The sequence below is a fragment of the Danio rerio genome, chromosome 15 (genome assembly GCF_049306965.1).
Source record: "Danio rerio strain Tuebingen ecotype United States chromosome 15, GRCz12tu, whole genome shotgun sequence".
NCBI classification, from domain to species: domain Eukaryota; kingdom Metazoa; phylum Chordata; class Actinopteri; order Cypriniformes; family Danionidae; genus Danio; species Danio rerio.
In genome coordinates this window covers 50,640,412-50,662,500 of record NC_133190.1, presented here as the reverse complement: position 1 = coordinate 50,662,500, position 22,089 = coordinate 50,640,412, and the positions used below count along the sequence as shown (strand labels likewise).

General features: G+C 34.1%; 1 protein-coding gene and 1 long non-coding RNA gene across 2 annotated transcripts in view; both read right to left on the bottom strand.

Annotated features, from left to right (window-relative positions):
- The window catches only part of ecel1 (endothelin converting enzyme-like 1), a 72,864-nt gene that overhangs the window by 28,138 nt on the left and 22,637 nt on the right, over positions 1 to 22,089 (bottom strand). The window contains exons 4-8 of the mRNA XM_073924144.1: positions 21,807 to 22,073; positions 16,524 to 16,592; positions 13,120 to 13,230; positions 10,175 to 10,267; positions 5,668 to 5,792 (exon numbers count right to left, since the gene is read on the bottom strand). Coding sequence (XP_073780245.1) covers positions 5,668 to 5,792; positions 10,175 to 10,267; positions 13,120 to 13,230; positions 16,524 to 16,592; positions 21,807 to 22,073 — 665 coding nt within the window. The remainder of the gene's footprint in view (positions 1 to 5,667; positions 5,793 to 10,174; positions 10,268 to 13,119; positions 13,231 to 16,523; positions 16,593 to 21,806; positions 22,074 to 22,089) is intronic.
- Positions 18,804 to 20,540, bottom strand: LOC141378019 (uncharacterized). The gene is made up of 2 exons (XR_012391282.1): positions 20,362 to 20,540; positions 18,804 to 19,201 (listed from the first exon to the last, which is right to left on the bottom strand). It is a non-coding gene; the product is annotated as an uncharacterized lncRNA (long non-coding RNA).

The window sequence follows — 22,089 nt, the reverse complement described above, 5'->3', positions numbered from 1 at the left end:
CATGCATCCATCCATCCATCCATTTGGCCGTCCATCCATCCATCCATGCACTCATGCATTCATCGATCTGTCTACAGTTCCATTGTTCCATCTATCCCTTTATTTACTTGTCTATCCATCCCTCCATCCCTCCATCCATCCATCCACTCATGCATTCATCCAACCATTCATCTGTCTACTGTTTCATTGTTCTATTTATCCCTCTATCTACTTGTCTATACATTCATCCATCCATCTCTCCATCCATCCATCTATCTTTCCGTTGTTCCATCTATCCTTCTATCTAACAGTCTCTCCCTTTATCCATCCATCTCTTCTTCCATCCATCTCTCTATCCTTCCATCTATCCCTCTATCAACCTGTATATCCATCCATATATTGATTCATCCATCTATCCATCATCCATCTATCCATCTATCTGTCTATTTTTTCCTCTGTCCCTCAATCTACTTGTCCGTCCGTCCATCCATCCACCCATCCATTCACTCACTCATCTTTCCATCCATCCATCCATCCATCCATCCATCCATCCATCCATCCATCCATCCATCCATCTGTCTATCATTCAATCTATCCCTCAATCTACTTGTCTATCCACCCATCCATCCATCCATCCATCCATCCATCCATCCATCCATCCATCCATCCATCCATCCATCCATCTCTCCATCTATCTCTCCATCCATCCATCCATCCATCCATCCATCATGTTCAGTACTACGGTAAACTCTGGTCTGGATGTGTAAAGTCGCAGGTTTGCTCTAGCTCTAGTTTTCTGCTGACTCTGCGACACGTGAAGATGTGAAACCCAGCCGACACGCTGCTTTGAGCAACACCGACAACAAAACCAATTTCTGCTTTCTTTATTTTACAGTCAGCACAAAGAGCAGCTACAGGCGTCCGCTTCTCCAGCGCTGCTCGCGAGAAAATGCTGCATTTGAAAAGAGAGAAAGAAGTTTTCCTGAAAAAACCCAAACTGCAGGATAAAACCAGCAGAACAAAGAGCAGAATAAAAGTCACTGTGTGTCCGCGCTCCACATCAAAAGCCCATTGGCGGGAGACACACAGATCGCCATGGTGATTTTAATAACAGTGATTATGGAGGAAAGGGTCATTGGGAGAATATTATGGGATATAGTGTGTTATTACGAAAAAGGGATGAAAAGGACTCAATGTCTTCTGCAAGAAAGAGATGAACATCTGTGAAATCACTGACATTCAATGAGGCCGTTTCCCTTCAGACGCAGAAAAGGAGTTAAAACAGTGTAAAATATTGTTGCAATGTAAAATTGCCGTTATTCATGGAGAAAATATAGTAAAGTGTGATTTACAGTGTGTTTAAAGCTGAATTTTCTGTCACACGATCCTTCAGAAAGCAATATATATATATATATATATATATATATATATATAAATATATATATATATATATATATATATATATATATATATATATATATATATATATATAATATATAATATAATATAATATAATATAATATAATATAATATAATATAATATAATATAATATAATATAAAATAAAATAATATAATATAAAATAAAATAATATAATATAATATAATATAATATAATATAATATAATATAATTTAATTTAATATAATACAATACAATAAACTACAATACAATATAATATAATATAATATAATATAAAATAATACAATACAATACAATACAATATAATATAATATAATATAATATAATATAATATAATATAATATAATATAATATAATATAATATAATATAAAATAAAATAATATAATATAATATAATATAATATAATATAATATAATATAATATAAAATAATATAATATAATATAATATAATATAATATAATATAATATAATATAATATAATATAATATAATATAATATAAAATAAAATAAAATAATATAATATAATATAAAATAATATAATATAATATAATATAATATAATATAATATAATATAATATAATATAATATAAAATTAAATAAAATAAAATAAAATAATATAATATAATATAATATAATATAATATAATATAAAATAATATAATATAAAATAATATAATATAATATATAATAATATAATATAATATAATATAATATAATATAATATAATACAATATAATATAATATAATATAATATAATATAATATAATATAATATAATATAATATAATATAATAAAATAAAATATAAAATAAAATAATATAATATAATATAATATAATATAATATAATATAATATAATATAATATAATATAATATAAAATAAAATAAAATAAAATAAAATAATACAATATAAAATAATATAATATAATATATAATAATATAATATAATATATAATAATATAATATAATATAATATAAAATAATATAATATAATATAATATAATATAATAAAATATAAAATAAAATAATATAATATAATATAATATAAAATAAAATAAAATAAAATAAAATAAAATAAAATAATACAATATAAAATAATATAATATAATATATAATAATATAATATAATATATAATAATATAATATAATATAATATAATATAATATAATATAATATAATATAATATAAAATAAAATAAAATAATATAATATAATATAATATAATATAATATCAATCTACCTGTCTATCCATCCATCCATCCATCCATCCATCCATCAGTCTATCCTTTCATCTATCTATCTATCTATCTATCTATCTATCTATCTATCTATCTATCTATCTATCTATCTATCTATCTATCTATCTATCTATCTATCTATCTATCTATCTATCTATCTATCTATCTATCTATCTGTCTATCTGTCTGTCTGTCTGTCTGTCTGTCTGTCTGTCTATCCGTCCGTCCATCCGTAAATCCATCCTGTTTGTTTTGCTCCACCTCTTTAACTACCTGTCCATCAATCTATCCATCTCTTCATCCATCCCTTTCATTTATCAGTCCATGTACCCGTCCGCCGTCCATCCATCTATCTCTCTATTTATTCATCCATCCATCTGTCCATCTGTCTATTGTTCCATCCATTCCTCCATCTACCAGTCTCACCATCCACCTTTCCTTCCATATATCAATCCATCTCTCCCTCCATCCATACATTGTTCCATCTATCCCTCTATCGACCTGTCTATCCATCATCCATCCATCCAATCATCTGTCTATTGTTCCATCTATCTCTCTATCTACCTGTCTATCCATCCATCCATCCAACCAACCATCTGTCTATCATTCCATCCATCCATCCATCCATCCATCCATCATACCATCTATTCCTCTATCTACCTATCCATCCAACCATATATTTCCATCCCTTCATCTATTGTTCCATCTACCCCTCTATCCACCCTGTCTAAAGGTCCATCCATCCATATATTCATCCATCCATCTATTGATCTATCTATCCAGCCATCCATTCAACCATCCATCTAAAGTCGTGGGTTCAAATCCTGGCCGGGTCAGTTGGTGTTTCTGTGTGGAGTTTGCATGTTCTCTCCGTGTTGGTGTGGGTTTTCTCCGAGTGCTCCGGTTTCACCCACAGTCCAAACACATGCGCTATAGGGGAACTGATCAACTAAATTGGCCGTAGTACATGAGTGTGTGTGTGTGTGAAAGAGTGTGTATGGGTGTTTTCCAGTACTGGGTTGCGGCTGGAAAAACAAATCTGCTGTGAAAAACATATGCTGGAATAGTTGGCGGTTCATTCTGCTTTGGCGACCTCAGAAATAGAAACTAAGCCGAAGGAAAAAGAATGAATGAATGAATTAGTGTGAGTAATGTAATGAATTTATTAATGCATTAATTAAAAAAAAACTATAGCATCAAATATATATTATTATTATTATTCAAATTATGTTTATTATTATTTTGGCAGCAAATTCTTCTTGTGCTAAAATAATTATGTGGAATCATTAGAACTGTCCATCTGTCACCATTATGTGGAAAAACTGAACCAGAATGTACTTTATTCATTAAAATAATCATAATTATTCTCATTACTATTTTAGGCACAGGCCGAGTTAAAGAAAGACTGATGGACAGAGAACAGACACTTCAATAAATCCAATTATAGGGAAAGAAACAGAGAAATATGGTGGCAAAACTGACTGACTGTCACAGAACACACACACACACACACACACACACACAGAGAGAGAGAGAGAGAGAGAGAGAGAGAGAGAGAGAGAGAGAGACTCCCATGAGAATAAGCTGACAGCTGGACACACACTAACCCTTCACATTCAGCACTTGACTCCTGCTCTCTGGAGAATTTCTGTATGTGTGTGTGTGTGTGTGTGTGTGTGTGTGTGTGTGTGTGTGTGTGTGTGTAAACAGGTAGGACCGCTATGGGTCGATTCTAATCAGCCTCAGTGCAGATGAGTGTTCACCCAACAGTGACACCTCAAATAAAGCCACACACACAAACCCACACAAGGCCCGCGTTTGTTTTTTAGAATTGTGGGGATATTCCATAGGTTTCCCATGGTTTCTGTCCATTGTCCTTGTGTGCCACAAATACTCTCACAAACACACACACGTTCTCACACAATCAATAAATACTGTACTATACTTGCCCTGTTGTGGTATTTGTGGACATTTGTTTATATTACTATAGTTGTGTTACCATAGCAACTGTACAACCAACACAACAGATCACAATTACGTTAGTTGTTGTTACCATAGCAACTGCAGAATAACCACAACAGATCACAATTACTACAGTTGATGTGTTACCATGGCAACCATGGAATAACCACAACAGATCAACTACTATAGTTATTACCATAGCAACGGCAGAATCACTACAACATATCGCAATTACTTTAGTTGTTGTGTTACCATAGCAAATATAAAATAACCAAACAGATTAATTACTATAGTTTTTGTTACCATAGCAACTGTAGAATCACCACAACAGGTCAACTACTATAGTTGTTACCAAAGCAGCAGTAGAATCACCACAGCAGATTACAATTACTTTAGTTGTTGTGTTCCCAGAGCAACTGTAGAATAACCACAACAGATCAGTTACTATAGTTGTTGTTACCATAGCAACTGTAGAATAACCATAACAAATGACAAGTACTATAGTTGTTGTGTTACCATAGCAACTGTAGAATCAACACAGCAGATTACAACTACTTTAGTTGTTGTGTTCCCATAGCAACTGTAGAATAACCAAAACAGATAATTAGTATAGTTGTTGTGTTCCCATAGCAACTGTAAAATCACCACAGCAGATCACGATTACTTATTTGGTGAGTTACTATAGCAACTATAAAAATAACCACAACAGATCAGTTACTAAAGTTGTTGTTACCATAGCAACTGTAGAATAACCATAACAACTGACAATTACTACAGTAGTTGTTTTACCATAGCAACTGTAGAATCACCGTAACAGATCAATCACAATAGTTGTTGTTACAATGGAAACTGTAGAATCACCATAACAGATCTCAATTACTTTAGTTGTTTTGTTACCATAGCAACTGTAAAAACACCACAACAAATTAATTATAGTAAGTTTCAAAACCACTACATTTACTATAAATTACAACAGTATTCTTCTCATGCGGGCTTACTGTAAATGTTACTAAATTATAATGAGTTTACATCACAATAAGAGTGTTTTGTCATACGCTGAGTGGACTCCTACCGTTTAGAGGTGGTTTTGATGATGTCCGACACCGTTTGCATGTAGTCAGTGGCCAAAACCACAATCTCCTCCTCCTCAGAGAAATTATCGTTGAAGATGCGGTCAAGCAGACGCTTCCAGTGGAACTAAAGAGCGGGAGAAGACAATGTTTACACGCTCTTCAGACAAACAGATGCCAGTAAACCTGTTCATTGACTTAAGCCTCATTTACGGCTCTGCATTTTATACAGCTGAAAGATCGAGCTACTTTTGGATTACATTTAGATAACTTTTATTACATGTTTATTGTAATGTAATCTGACTACTTTTAGATTACATTTAGATTACTTTTATTACACATTTATTGTAATGTAATTCAACTACTTTTGGATTACATTTACAGTAGATTGCATTTATGACATATGTATGGTAACGTAATCTGACTACTTTTGGATTACATTTAGATTACTTTTATTACACATTTATGGTAATGATTTTTGGATTATATCCAGATTATATGTATTACAGATTTATTGTAATGTAATCTGACAACTTTTAAATTACATTTTTTGGTAACCTATTCTGACTACCTTTGGGTAACATTTATATTACTTTAATAACATATTTTTGATGTCAGTTAATTACTTTTGGATTACATTTAAGTTAGTTTCATAACACATTTAGGGTAACATAATGTGACTACATTTAAATTACTTTTATTACAGATTTATGGTGACATATTCACACTATGTTTGGGTTACATTTAGATTACTTTAATTACAAATGTATGATGTAGTAATTGATTCATTTTGGATTACATATAGATTACTTTGATTACACATTCATAGTAATAATTTTTTAATTACATCCAGATTTCTTTTATTAGAGATTTATTGTAATGTAATCTGACATCTTTTGGATTACATTTAGATTACCTTTATTACACATATATGGTAACCTATTTTGACTACTTTTGGATTACATTGGATTTCATTTAAATTACTTTTATTAAAAATTTTAAGTAATCAAATTACTTTTGAATTACATTTAAAGAGAACTCCTTTTTATTTTATAGATTTATGGTATGGTAACCTGACAACATTTAGATTAAATTTTAGATTACTTTAATTACACATTGATATCAAATTTATCTGAATGCTTTTGAATCACACTTTGACTACTTGTGCTACACATTTATGGTAATGAATTCTGAGTACTTTTGAAATACATTTAGATTACTTTATTACATATGTACAGAACCTTAGTCTGACGACTTTTGGATTACATTTGGATTACTTTTATTACACATTTGTGGCAATATATTTTTGGATTACACTCAAATTACTTTTATGAAAGATTTATGGTAATTTAATCTGACAAATTTTGGATAACATTTAGATTACTTGTATTACAAAATTAAGGTAACATAATCTGACTACTTTTGGATTACATTTAGATTACTTTGATTACACATTTATAGTAATGATTTTGGATTACATCCAGATAACTTTTATTACAGATTTATGGTAATGTAATCTGGCATTTTTTGGATTACATTTAGATTACCTTTATTATACATATATGATAACCTTTTCTGAGTACTTTTGGATTACATTTAAATTACTTTTATTACCAGTTTAAAGTAAGGTAATCTAATTGCTTTTGAATTATATTTAGACTACTTTTTAAAGATCTATGGTAATGTGATCAGACTACATTTAGATTACATTTAGATTACTTTAATTACACTACTACGCTTGAATCACACTTAGACTACTTGTGTTACACATTTATGGTAAATGTTTAGTAATGTAATCTGATTACTTTTAGATTTCATTTAGACAACATATTACACATTTAGAGTAACATAATCTGCCTACTTTTGGTTTACATTTAGATTACATTTATTACACATTTGTGGTAATGTATTTTTGGATTACATTTAGATTACTTTTATGACACATTTATGGTAATGTAATCTGACAAGTTTTGGATTACATTTATATATACTACTGGATAAAATTTAGATTATATTTATTACACATTTGTGGTAATGTATTTTACATTTAGATGAACTTTATTACACATTCAGATTAACATAATCTGACTACTTTTGGATTACACTTAGACTAGTGTTACACATTTATGGTAAATGTTTGGTAATGTAATCTGATTACTTTTAGAATACATTTAAATTACAAATTTATGGTAATGTAATCTGGGTACTTTTGAAATACATTTAGATTATATTTATTAATATTGTTTTTGGTAATGATTTTTGGATTACATTCAGATTACTTTTTTCAAAGATTTATGGTAATGCAATCTAACTATTTTTAGATCACATTTAGATTACTTTAATTACAATTGTATGATGTAGTAATTGATTACTTTTGGATTACATTTAGATTACTTTAATTAAAAATGTATGATGTAGTAATTGATTACTTTTGGATTACATTTAGATTACTTTAATTACCAACGTATGATGTAGTAATTGATTACTTTTGGATTACATTTAGATTACTCTAATTACCAATGCATGATGTAGTAATTGATTACTTTTGGATTACATTTAGATTACTTTAATTACCAACGTATGATGTAGTAATTGATTACTTTTGGATTACATTTAGATTACTTTAATTACCAATGTATGATGTAGTAATTGATTACTTTTGGATTATATTTAAATTAATTAAAAATGTGTGAAGTAGTAATTGATTACTTTTGGATTACATTTAGAAAATGTATGATGTAGTAATCAATTACTTTTGGATTTCATTTAGATTATGATGTAGTAATTAATTACTTTTGGATTAAATTTAGATTACTTGAATTACAATTGTATGATGTAGTAATTGATTACTTTTGGGTTACATTTCGATAAATTACAAATATATGATGTAATAATTGATTACTTTTGGGTTACATTTAGATTACTTTAAATACAAATATATGATGTAGTAATTGATTACTTTTGGGTTACATTTAGATTACTTTAAATACAAATGTATGATGTAGTAATTGATTACTTTTGGGTTACATTTAGATTACTTTTGTGCTAACCTTCATTTCACATCACATATATTCAAGCAGGATACTTTTGTGCTATTTTAAAAGACAGAAAGAAAAAAATACCCTTATTTAAGCCTTAATAGCTAAATAGATAATATTTTATAATACTCGTGTATTATAATAATGCACAATTATACTAGTTTCTAACTATTTGAGTTACAAATGTGTTCAAATATATTAACGATAACTTTAAATATACAGTGCTGATAAAATATCATCATGAAAGTCTATAGCTTTTGAAAGGCTGGAAAAGTTCATTGGTACATGATTTGATTTCAGGCTGTATGACAAATAAAGGACTATGATGATTTTCTATGGGCACTGTATGTATTCATATGGCCATATATCAGATTTGAGTATATATCTTGTGTTTGTTTGTGATGTTAATGTTTGCAGAAGGTCATCTGGAGGATTCAGACGAGGCCATTACTCTCTCAGAGACCCTCAGCGCATATAAACCTGCTCTTTATCTGCTCCACGACAACAGCTGGAACATCAGTAAACATCAGGAACAGCAAACCAGCTTCAACGCCGCATCCAGAACAGCACATAGATGGATGCAGGACTGTGTTTAACTCACTGTATTCTGACTGTAGCAACAACGCTGTTTAATGAAGCTGAGGAAATTAAATATGAGCTCATTTTAACCTGTGATTGGTGGGCTAAAGGTGAGCAGACTGCTGCCTTTACAAGTGATTCACTGAATCATCCACTCAAATGATTCGCTTCAAGTGGCTGATTCGTTTTAGAACTTAAATAAGTGAGCTGAACTGATCATTGAATCATTGGTTCAAGTGTGTGTGTGTGTGTGCGTGTGTGTGTGTGTGTGTGTATGTGTGTGTGCGTGTGTATGTGTGTGTGCGTGTGTATGTGTATGAGAATGTCTGTGTGTTTGTCAGTGTGTGTGTATGAGTGCGTCTGTGTGTGTGTATGAGTGTGTGTATATGATTTTTAAATTTGTGTTTATCTGTGTGTGTGTGTGTGTGTGTGTGTGTGTGTCTAAATTTGTGTGTGTGCGTGTATAAGAGTGTCTTTGTAAACGTGTTTGTGTGTGATGTGTGTGGACCTCTATGTGTGTGTGTGTATCTGTGTAAATGTCTGTAAATGTGTGTGTGTTTGAGTGTGTATCTGTGTGTGTGTGTGTGTGTGTCTGTGTGTGTGTGTGTGTGTGTGTGTGTGTGTGACAGAGAGAAAGAGAGTGTGTGTGTCACCATGAGTGGGAGATTTGTGTACTATATTCTGTATGTCTGACATTGTGGGGACCAAATGTCCCCACATGTAAAGCAATACCAGTAAATGACCCTGTGGGGACATTTTGGGTCCCCATGATAAAGCGGCTCACAAATCAGACAGAATGAAGCATTTTGAAAATGTAAAATAAAGACAACTGCACATGTGTGTGTGTGTGTGTGTGTGTGTGTGTGTTTGTGTGTGTGTGTGTTTTACTCACACTTGGAGCCATTTTCTGCAGTTGTTTTAGTGTTATTCTGTTATACATGCTGCTGATGTCTTTTCTTTGGTCTTCATACTCAGAGACAGTGATCTAAGCAAAAATCAATCAATCAATCAATCAATCAATCAATCAATCAATCAATCAATCAATCAATCAATCAATCAATCAATCAATCAATCAATCAATCAATCAATCAATCAATAAATCAATCAATCATTAAATCAATCAATCAATCAATCAATCAATCAATCAATCAATCAATCAATCAATCAATCAATCAATCAATCAATCAATTAATCAATCAACCAATCAATCAATCAATCATTAATTCAATCAATCATTAATTCAATCAATCATTAATTCAATCAATCAATCAATCAATCAATCAATCTATCAATCAACCAATCAATCAATTAAGCAATCAAGGAACTAATCTTAAAGGTGCAGTATGTAAGTTTGACACCCAGTGGTTGAACTAGGTATTGCACTCCCGGATCAAAACACACACAGGTGCAGGTTGCCAGATTGACGACACCAACAGAAGTGAGTCTGACTATCGAGCCTAAAGGCTGATTTGAGTCGTGTTGTATATAAAAGCAACAGCACACGATAGAAGGAATATTCTCACAGACTCAGTGCAAACCAACACCTATCAGGGATTCAGCATCTACATTTGATCATGTTAAAGAGCTTTAATATGTCTTCATTAGATTATAAAGCTCAGCATTGTGCTGGAGTGCAGTGAGTGCACTATTATGTACTCCTGAATGGCTGTATTTACATTTCTGTCCTGTTTCCTCTGCTGCAGACAGTCAAACTGCTCATCACTGTGTATCTCGTCACGTAGTATGTTGTTAAGACACGGGGTTACAATGTGACCTGCTCACCTAATGTTTACACTCCTAATATTTATATTATGTGCTAATTAATAACCTCATGTGGAACTCTAAATCTGCGTCTCATTTCAGAGTCTGCTACTGTCCACCAGAGGTCGCATTTCGGTCACAGATGCATGCTTTGAGAGTCTTCCACACTGAATAAATGAAATACGCGGCTTTCCACCATCTGGCAAACCGGGGTGCTAAACTATAATTGGCATTGGACAGGTTTAAATGACCAAAACAAAGACAGCGTTCTGGCACATCACACATGTTCAGCAGAATATCTGACTTCAGTATTGCTTATCAGATTAACAAGAATGTTCATACACTCATGACACTGACTTTGTAAAAACGTGAATACTGTCATCTTTTCTTAATATGTTTATGCTACATATGTCATGTGTATATATTTATGTATATTTGGTAACTGAGACGGTTTTTTTTGAGGGGGTGGGGGGCTAATGTCAACTCTCTTGCATTATTATATTTTTTCTTCTTTTTATTGGTATTGTACTGTCTTTGTTAAATATCTTATAAAACATGTTAAATAAAACAAAATATTACAAAAACAAGATAAACAAGAATGTTCCCTGAGCATGTTTCTGAATATCTGCACACATATGATGCCGTTTTATGATGCAGAAGAGTCACAGAGCACCTATAAGACAATCCTCCCAACACTCTGAACTCAACGTTTACACAGATGTGAACTCAACAGTTGTAAAAAATTTACATTACAACTCTGATTGGCTGCTGGTCACTCTCAGGTGTTTGGTTATTGTCAGATTAAGGCACAGCTAAAGTAGTTCCGGCAGGTTTAGAGCGCATTACAGCTCCATATCACATTTACACTGCAGATCTAGATGGTCAATTCCGATTTTGTGACTGTATCTGATTATTTGTTGACCTGCTTACATCGTCTATAAAAAGTGACTCGTATATGATCGTCTGCATTTACACAGCACACGGCAAAGGCGCAGTGACCAGGAAAAAAAGAGCGGGCGCTGACTAACAGCGGATAATTAAAGATTGCTCTTTTCTCTACTCCTGTATGTAATCTGTTTTACTCTAGTTTATGACAGAAAGCTTCTCATTTGTCCATCTTCTTTTGATATATCGGCTTTTGTAAACCTTTAGGCGTCTTAATGTAATGTCTATGGCGTGATGTATGCATGTGATGTAGCTGCACTAGTTTTATATTAGTTTATATTGAATATGTGGCGGACATTGCGCTCTCGTTAACATGCTCTAATACCTGCGCTATATGACCATATGAGAGCTGTTTGAGTCCTCATGCTTGAGATTTAAGGTTTGGGACTCTGCTGAAGTCTGTTTTGTAATGAAAGTGTCAGACTTGACGTCATTGGCTACGGTTTTTAATGACGCACGACTCGTGACAGGTGAAAATGCGATCTACCTGCTTACACTGCAGACACGAGGACACAGATCCCATTCATATCAGATAAACTTCCACACATGAACAAGGCCTGAATCTGATTTGAGTAAATCGGAATGCAAGTGATTTGTTCCTGCTTACACGTACATGGGCCGTATCCCATCTGTGCCACATGACTGGAGAAACAAATCGGAATTGAGTCACTTGAACAGCGCAGTGTAAACGCGGCCTAACATTATACCACTGATCTGCTGAACTCTTGATTCTGATTGGCTGATGGTCACTCTCAGGTGTTTGGTTATTGTCAGATAAAGACACAGCTAAAGGAGTTCCGGCAGGTTTAGAGCGCAGTACAGCTTCATATCACTCCGCTGAATGATTAGAGTTATTTCACAGCTACAGCAGTCAGAAATCACATCAGAACACAACAGAAGGAGACTAGTGCTCCACACAGGAGCAAAAACCTGACTACTAAACTCTCAGCATACATCTGAACAGTGGATTCAACAGCAGTGCTGGGGACCAGAGGAGACTTGCAAAGAGGTTCATTTTTGCTTATTAATTAATACTGAAATTAAATATTTCAACAAATCAACTGTTGCAAAGTTTTTAAAAGGAGCAAATATTTTTTTTCAATCGCTGACAAAGCGAGGACACAAACGTACGTTTGCCAGTTTGGTCTCCAGATCCAGAATCTCTCGGGATTTGAGCGTGGCGTTGTGAGCTCCCAGCATGCTCAGCAGTCTCTCCATCAGCGCTTTATAGGACGCCAGAATCTGATCAAATGCAGAAAAACAAATAATTATGACACGATCACAACTGACAGCCGTCCGACATTAATTTCATCTGGAAACCCAAGATTTTATTTGGTCCATTTAACACACAACAGCAGAAGGAGCCATTTTCAGGCATGTTTTAAGCTTGTTTGTATGCCGAATGTATGCGTTATAAGTGACTCTCTGGGCCCCTATCAAACACCCAATAGACGTAATAGTTGTTTGCTAGTTTCAGTTCGGCGCAAGAGTCATTTTGATGTTTTCCACTACTAGAAAATGCATTTGCGCTCATATGTGCGCCCATAGGCGTTCTGCTCTAAAAAAAGCTGGCGTGTTTTGGCACGTTGATATTTTAAAAAACTGTAATTGTCAGAGCTCTGCCACTTTGGTCTTGTAAATTCTTGTTTTGGTGGCAGAGCTCTGACACTACTCATGTCTGGTCCTTGATGTGGCCTTGCACGCTCTGCGTCCCTCAGACGCGCGCGCTCTTGTACTAGTGTTTGTGTTTGTTCTGTCAGAACAAACTTTATTCTCTGTGCCTCCGTCTAGTTGGTTTCAGTTTTGGTTGGCGCTGAGATGAAGCATGCGCGTTGCTTATGTGTGAGCGCACGGTGAGGTGTTTATCTATCGTGTGCTCGTGTCTGAGAGGGTGCTCGCTGCAGAGCCATTTGAGCAGAGCTGAGCTCCAGCGAGGGGGAGCATGAGCTCTCGCTCCTCCTCCTGTAAGCTGTTTTAATGCGTACACCAACCCCACCCCTAACCCTACCCCCAGTGACATCACTCGTAGAAGAGGTGCAAAAAAGGTGGAGCTCAAGCTCAAGCTCCCCCTCCTTGGAGCTCAGCTCGCCCAAATGGCTCTGCAGCGAGCACCACTTGTCGTGTCTTGCGTCTCTTGTCAAAGCACGTGGCTCGGTGTTTACATTGTGGTCACGTGCTTTTGTCGTGTGCTTCAGTGTTGTGTTTGTTGTCATGAACATGCGGTTAATGAGTTCTCTCATTGGCTGCATGTTCTTGTCCTGTTAAGTGAGCGCATGGCTTGTGTTGTCTCTCTGTGTCATGCGCTCTCCCGTCTATTGTCTTGTCCCACCCTCCTTGTTTACCCATTATTAGTTAATTGTGTTCACCTGTTTGTGTGTTAATTTTCTACAGTTTATATACCCCTCACTTTTGCTGTCCTGTGCCAGTTCGTCATCACATGTTGTTGTTTGAACCCTTGTCTTGTCATGTTTCCAGTCCTGTTCCTTACCAGCCAGCCCAGTGAAGTTTGTTTGTGTATGTATTTGTTTTGTTAATGTTTTCCCCCTCGGGGTAGTTTATTTTATGTTTATTATTTAATAAATTCCCCATTTTCCTGCACTTGAGTCCTCGCTCCTTTTTCCCCATTTCCCCTCACCAACCCTGACAGTAATAGTCTGTTCTTTAGAGCAAAACAAAGCCGGTCTATTGTCCAGCGCAGAGCGCGTTAGTTATGCGTAGGCCCACACGGAATCTGCTCGCACAGAATTCTGCAGATTTTTCGCAGATTTTCCGCAAATTTATGCAGATTTTAAGCCCATTATTAATTCTGTTTATTTACTTGAGTAAATGTGTAAATCTGAATTTATTCAGTTTTTATTCAGTAATTTATTACTTTTTATTTAATATATTAAGGTGTAAGTTATGATACACCGCTGGATACTCCCAAAATAATTCCGCAGAAATCCGCAGATTTTTACTAAAATTCTCAGGAGAAATAGCAAAAAACGTCCGCAGATTCCGTCCGGCCCTGGTTATGCGTCTCGCTTACACACTGCTTAATACACACAAGATGTAGAGCAATACGCAAATATCCTTACATATGAAAAATAATTTAAATATTAAGGATATATAAAGGATATGAATATAAAGGATTAAAATATTACAAAACATGTTATTTTCTAGCCTACATAAATATAAAACAACTGCGTTCATGCCTTCTTCATCTCGGGAGGCTTTTTCGGTTATTAGCAGTATTATTTATTATATCCATATTTATATTTGTTTTATTAAAAACAAGCTTAGATTTGTCCACCTGTCAGGTTTTAGACCATATGGGGCGCAGCATGTATATTTGGATATAACTCAGTATTTTGAGCACACTTGGTTATTATTGTTCATTTATTCGTTTGCTGGAAACTAGAACTGAATTTAGAAATTGTTTTAAAACATATATATGAGCTTAACAAACAAAATTAATTATTTATAGGCAAATTGATGTCTGTGCATACAAGGTTTCCCTATCCACGAGAGCGAAAGTGAAAGTTAATAATGTTTCTCTCATTCTCTTGCTGCAGATGCTCTGTTTAACTGTTTTCTCTTTAGTGAAGCATTCAGTTTTTCCACTTACAAAGTCGTCATGTAAATAGCAAATGTGCTTATGGCGCGAGGCAGCTGGATCTTAAAGGGAATGGGAGATGAGACTCTGATTGGTTTATTCTCAAAACACACCTATAACTCATTGAGAGAATAAGCTCAACCCTTTTAGACCATGTGCCACGGCGCAAAGCGGATTTTCCCGTCCTTATATTAGAAAAGTGGATTCTGACACGCCCTGAACGCGTTTGCGCCTTGCGCTTTGCACCGTCAAAATAGAGCCCTTTATTGCATGAGTATTTCTTGAGCTGTGAGTAAAATGTAAGTTATATAATAATAATCTTCTATAATTTGCTGGTTTTCTATCATTGCATAACTTGCGCTTGCTGCTGTTGCGCTCCTGATTAGACCTAAACTGCACTCTTGTTGTCTTAAACTTGCACATGTGTGACAACAATAAAGTTGAATCTAATTCAAATTTAAACTAAGTGCATGAGTTATGAATAATAAATTAAATTAAACAGTTATAAATGAAACTTTCATGCATGAGTTATAATGGGTTACCCTCCACTGCATGGGCCAGCAACATTAAATATGAGCTCTGACAAAAGCGGTAAGATGATCAATTTAGGATTGAGAAAACGTGGTAGTAACTGTGACCTGGACGTGTTTTGTTCACGCTCCTGGATCTCTCAGTGGGATTTTGTGGATTTGTCGATTCAGATTAGTAGCTGCATTGTGCTGAGGCTCTGATGTCATGAAGCGTGACGGAGCCACCGCTGTGACCTCATTATTAAGAGCCAGCAGCTCGTCTGTGACATCATCACCAGCTGTGACACCATCAATTAGCCATGTGATCACAGCGAGAGCGACAGATGGCAGCCAGACAGACGGACAGACGGATGGATGAAGAACAGAAGTGCATATGGAGAGATGATGATGATGACGATGGAGAGCTTCACCTTCACACTGTCTTCATCTTGTCCAAGATACAGAGTTCTTTCTGGAAGAGTCAGACCCTCCTGATCAATCTGCAAACATACACACACACAGACACACACACACACGATCTGTCACACACACATGCTGGATGACATATTCAGTGTTGGGAAAAGTGGCTTATAAAAAGCATTACAATATTGTGCTGCTTCTTTAATAAAGTGGCCCACGTGAAATTATTGTGGTGATTCAACAGTTGCTATGGTAACACAACAGCTACAGTAATTGATTTGTTTTGCTAATATTATAGTTGCTATGATAACACAACCAATGAAGCTATTGATCTGTTTTGGTTATTCTATAGTTGCTATGGTAACACAACAACTATAGTAATTGATCTGTTGTGGTGATTCTATTGTTGCTATGGTAACAGAACAACTATATAGTAATTGATCTGTTGTGGCGATTCTGAAGTTGCTATGGTAACATGACAATTAAAGTAATTTTGCTGTTGTGGTGATTTTATAGTTGCTATAGTAACACAACAACTGAAGTAATTGATTTGTTGTGGTGATTCTACAGTTGCTATGGTAACACAACAACTACAGTAATTAATATGCTTTGGTGATTCTATAGTTGCTATAGTAACACAACAATTATAGTAATTGAATTGTTGTGGTGATTTTTATAGTTGCTATGGTAACACAACTAATAAAGTTATTGACATGTTGTGTTGATTCTACAGTTGCTATGGTAACAGAACAACTATATAGTAATTGATATGTTGTGGCGATTCTGAAGTTGCTATGGTAACATAACAATTAAAGTAATTTTGCTGTTGTGGTGATTTTATAGTTGCTATAGTAACACAACAACTTAAGTAATTGATTTGTTGTGGTGATTCTACAGTTGCTATGGTAACACAACAACTACAGTAATTAATATGCTTTGGTGATTCTATAGTTGCTATAGTAACACAACAATTATAGTAATTGAATTGTTGTGGTGATTTTTATAGTTGCTATGGTAACACAACTAATAAAGTTATTGACATGTTGTGTTGATTCTACAGTTGCTATGGTAACAGAACAACTATATAGTAATTGATATGTTGTGATTCTGTAGTTGCTATGGTAAAAACATTTATAGTAATTGACGTGTTGTGGTGATTCTATAGTTGCTATGGTAACACAACAACTATAGTAATTGATCTGTTGTGGTGATTCTATTGTTGCTATGGTAACAGAACAACTATATAGTAATTGATCTGTTGTGGCGATTCTGAAGTTGCTATGGTAACATGACAATTAAAGTAATTTTGCTGTTGTGGTGATTTTATAGTTGCTATAGTAACACAACAACTGAAGTAATTGATTTGTTGTGGTGATTCTACAGTTGCTATGGTAACACAACAACTACAGTAATTAATATGCTTTGGTGATTCTATAGTTGCTATAGTAACACAACAATTATAGTAATTGAATTGTTGTGGTGATTTTTATAGTTGCTATGGTAACACAACTAATAAAGTTATTGACATGTTGTGTTGATTCTACAGTTGCTATGGTAACAGAACAACTATATAGTAATTGATATGTTGTGGCGATTCTGAAGTTGCTATGGTAACATGACAATTAAAGTAATGGGCTCTATGCACGGCGGCGAGTGACGCATTTCCGGTAAAATTTAAGACCCCGAGCCTACTTCCGCCGATCGTACAGTACAGTGCTACAACAGGAGCGCTACTGATAAAAACGAGTAATGTTTTGGTTTTGACAGTTGTCTTAATGTTTTATGCCATTATAGCCCACTTATACATGTTTATGTCAGCTACATAAATATGACATCTAAACGTTTAAAAGTGTCATTTCAAAGACGTGAGAACAGTACTTGTAGATACCACTGCTGTGTTCAGCAACGCACAGCATCAGAAATTGAACTCTTACCTTAGTTTCCACACGTTTCCAAAAGACAAAGTCGTGCAGAAGAGGTGGGTTGTTGATATTAAACGTGAGAATTTTACAGAAACAGAAAAAAACAAGAGTGTAGCTGACAATTTCAGTCTAGAAAACTGATCGAGGCTCGAGTGCCAATCGGATGCAGACATTTAAAGAAAGGAGCTTTTATGGCAAATGATAGTTTGTTTTCATTGCCTTTAAAGTAAAAAAAAAACTGAACATTAATATACATTAACATTTCTTAAGCTACTTTCTAAGTGCAATTTTTAAAATTCATTATTCACTGTACATATAAAATATAATTCACTGTATATAATTTGAAATAAAAAATTGTCAAAAAAAATGTAACATTTTGAAAAAAATATTTTATTCAGATGAACAGAAACAATGACATTGAATCAGTTGTTTTCTTGAATCAGGTGCTTCTTCTGTAACTTGTGCATAGAGAGGTATTTGGGCTGATGCGTATTAAATAAATAAATAAATCACCAATCTGTTTCATGGAACTTAACACATAATTGATCCATTCCAAACAATTGTTCATGTGACAACAAACATTACACATTTCAGAGTAATGGGCTGTCTGGGAAAGCAAAGCAACCAAATGTTTGCATATCCCACTCTCAGCCACACAAGAGCAGGAGCTATTAACTAGCAGACGATGGCATGGATCTTCTGACGGATGTCCGCTCCAGGATGAAGTAACACATAAAATTTTCTAGCTCTGAATCTCATAATGTTACCTAGAAAACAGAAACAAGAATAATATTAGGTTTTTAAAGAGTCATTAAAGGCAGTTCACTCAAAACTGAAAATTCTATTTCCTCATCCTTCACTTGTTCCAAACCTGTTTTGAGTTTCTTTCTGATGTTTAACACAAACAAAAATACTTTGAAGAAAGCTGGAAACTTGCAACCACTGATATTCATAGTAGTTCTTTTTCCTACTATGGGAGTCAATGGTTACAGGTTTTCAGCTTTCTTCAAAATATCTTCTTTTTAAAGGCATCTGCAGCAATATCATCAGATTAAACTACACAGTAAATCATTAATTTAAATTAATTAAAAGTAGCTCCCTTTAGTCACACTTTAAAATAAGGTTTCATTAATTAATGTATTTGCTCACTATTAAAATAACTATAAGGTTTCATTAATTAATGTATTTGCTCACTATTAAAATAACTATTTAATATTTAATAGTTAGCATTGTTAAACTAATTTGAAAATGAATAAAAATCCAAAGTCATGCTTGTTAACATTAGCTATTACATTGTGAGTTAACAAGCACAATGAATAAGCATTTGTTCATTAATATAAATAATAATAAATATTGCAATAGACAAATTGTTGATGTGAAATTAACTAATGACACCTTATTGTTTTGGGTCACCCTCCCATTTAATTACAATGTTATCGACTAATTAGAAAGCATGCTATCTACACTGTTACACTGCATCTGTCATCTCCACTGTTTCAGCAATAAATCTCAGCATTGACACAGTGCTATTTGTCTGTTGTGGATGGAACGGCATTGTATTATTTTATTCCTAATACATCTTGCTCAATAATCATGCTTACAAGCTAAGACAGCATCTGTGTTTCTGTAATTATCCGAACTGAACAGTGGTGGTCACTTTAGAACAGTAAAAGTATGAATGGGACAGAATTTCACATGTAAGTTATGCTGTCCTACTCTCAGCTGGTGAGGAGACTCCGATTTCTTCATAGATCTATCGGTAGTAATGAGCTCTCACTGAGATCTTATTCCTGCCCTGTTTTTACCTGACACTTTGAGACAGAATTACGTACACATATGATTATTTTTACTTACGTGATAAAGCTGCAGATGGACGGATCGTAAGAGTATTAACGCTAAAGTTAGCCTTCAGGCTAGCTGAACTTACCTTCATAATTGCACAGGTAGGAAGATGCATAAAACTTGAAACCTTTCTCAAGCTTTGCTCTGCGGTGTTGTAGAGCACATCCGGACAATCATTTGCACATCGTTGACCATAATTTACTCGCAAACAGCGAGTAAATATTGACGACTCTGCCATAATACTGCTTACCTCCGCTTAAAATCACCTAGACCGGAAGCTGGACCGCGGCCTTAGTCAAAACGCGGAAGTAATGCGTGCATATAGCCCATTTTGCTGTTGTGGTGATTTTATAGTTGCTATAGTAACACAACAACTGAAGTAATTGATTTGTTGTGGTGATTCTACAGTTGCTATGGTAACACAACAACTACAGTAATTAATATGCTTTGGTGATTCTATAGTTGCTATAGTAACACAACAATTATAGTAATTGAATTGTTGTGGTGATTTTTATAGTTGCTATGGTAACACAACTAATAAAGTTATTGACATGTTGTGTCGATTCTACAGTTGCTATGGTAACAGAACAACTATATAGTAATTGATATGTTGTGGCGATTCTGAAGTTGCTATGGTAACATAACAATTAAAGTAATTTTGCTGTTGTGGTGATTTTATAGTGGCTATAGTAACACAACAACTGAAGTAATTGATTTGTTGTGGTGATTCTACAGTTGCTATGGTAACACAACAACTACAGTAATTAATATGCTTTGGTGATTCTATAGTTGCTATAGTAACACAACAATTATAGTAATTGAATTGTTGTGGTGATTTTTATAGTTGCTATGGTAACACAACTAATAAAGTTATTGACATGTTGTGTTGATTCTACAGTTGCTATGGTAACAGAACAACTATATAGTAATTGATATGTTGTGATTCTGTAGTTGCTATGGTAAAAACATTTATAGTAATTGACGTGTTGTGGTGATTCTATAGTTGCTATGGTAACACAACAATTATAGTAACTGATCCGTCGTGGTGATTCTACTGTTGCTTTGGTAACACAATAACTCCATAAATTAATCTGTTTTGTCAATTCTATAGCTGTCATGGTAACAACAATAGTAACTGATCTGTTTTAGTGATTCTAAAGTTGCCATGGTAACAACAACAACTATAGTAATAAATGACCCAATAATGTAGCTTACATTGCCTTGACAGTTACATACAAACACCTTTTTTTTAAAGGCCAAATTACTTTATTATGTTAAGAATTGCTCCTATTGGTTATTTTCTATATCATGAAATTGTATTACAAGAAGTCCAAACACTGACCTTGATTAAATGACTATCAAAGTATTTGCCATGATGTCTTTGAAAAAGTAACAAATTTCTTGCAAATGCGAAAGCAATGGTTACTTAAAAAAGTACTGTGATTACATAACCTACATTATTTGTAATGCATTACCCCCAACACTGATAACAATATTGTAATAAACACAGTCAGAAGTGTGTTCTCTCACCCGTATGGCGTTGCGTGATGAGTTTTTGTCGTCTACGCTGACGGTAAGAGAGAAGAACACAGATGTGCTGTAAACTCCCTGCGTCTTATACAGCATCTCATTAAAATCTGGCCTGATGGGGGCGGAGCCACTGTCCCACCCCGCCCCTCCAGGAGGAGCTCCAGACAGATCCCACCCACCGCAGCTGTCAATCACCTCGGTCATAGGCCCTGCCCCCAGACGGTCGATTTCTTTGATGTTTATGCATGAGCGGTAAAATTCTTTCACCTGTTGGAGGAAATAA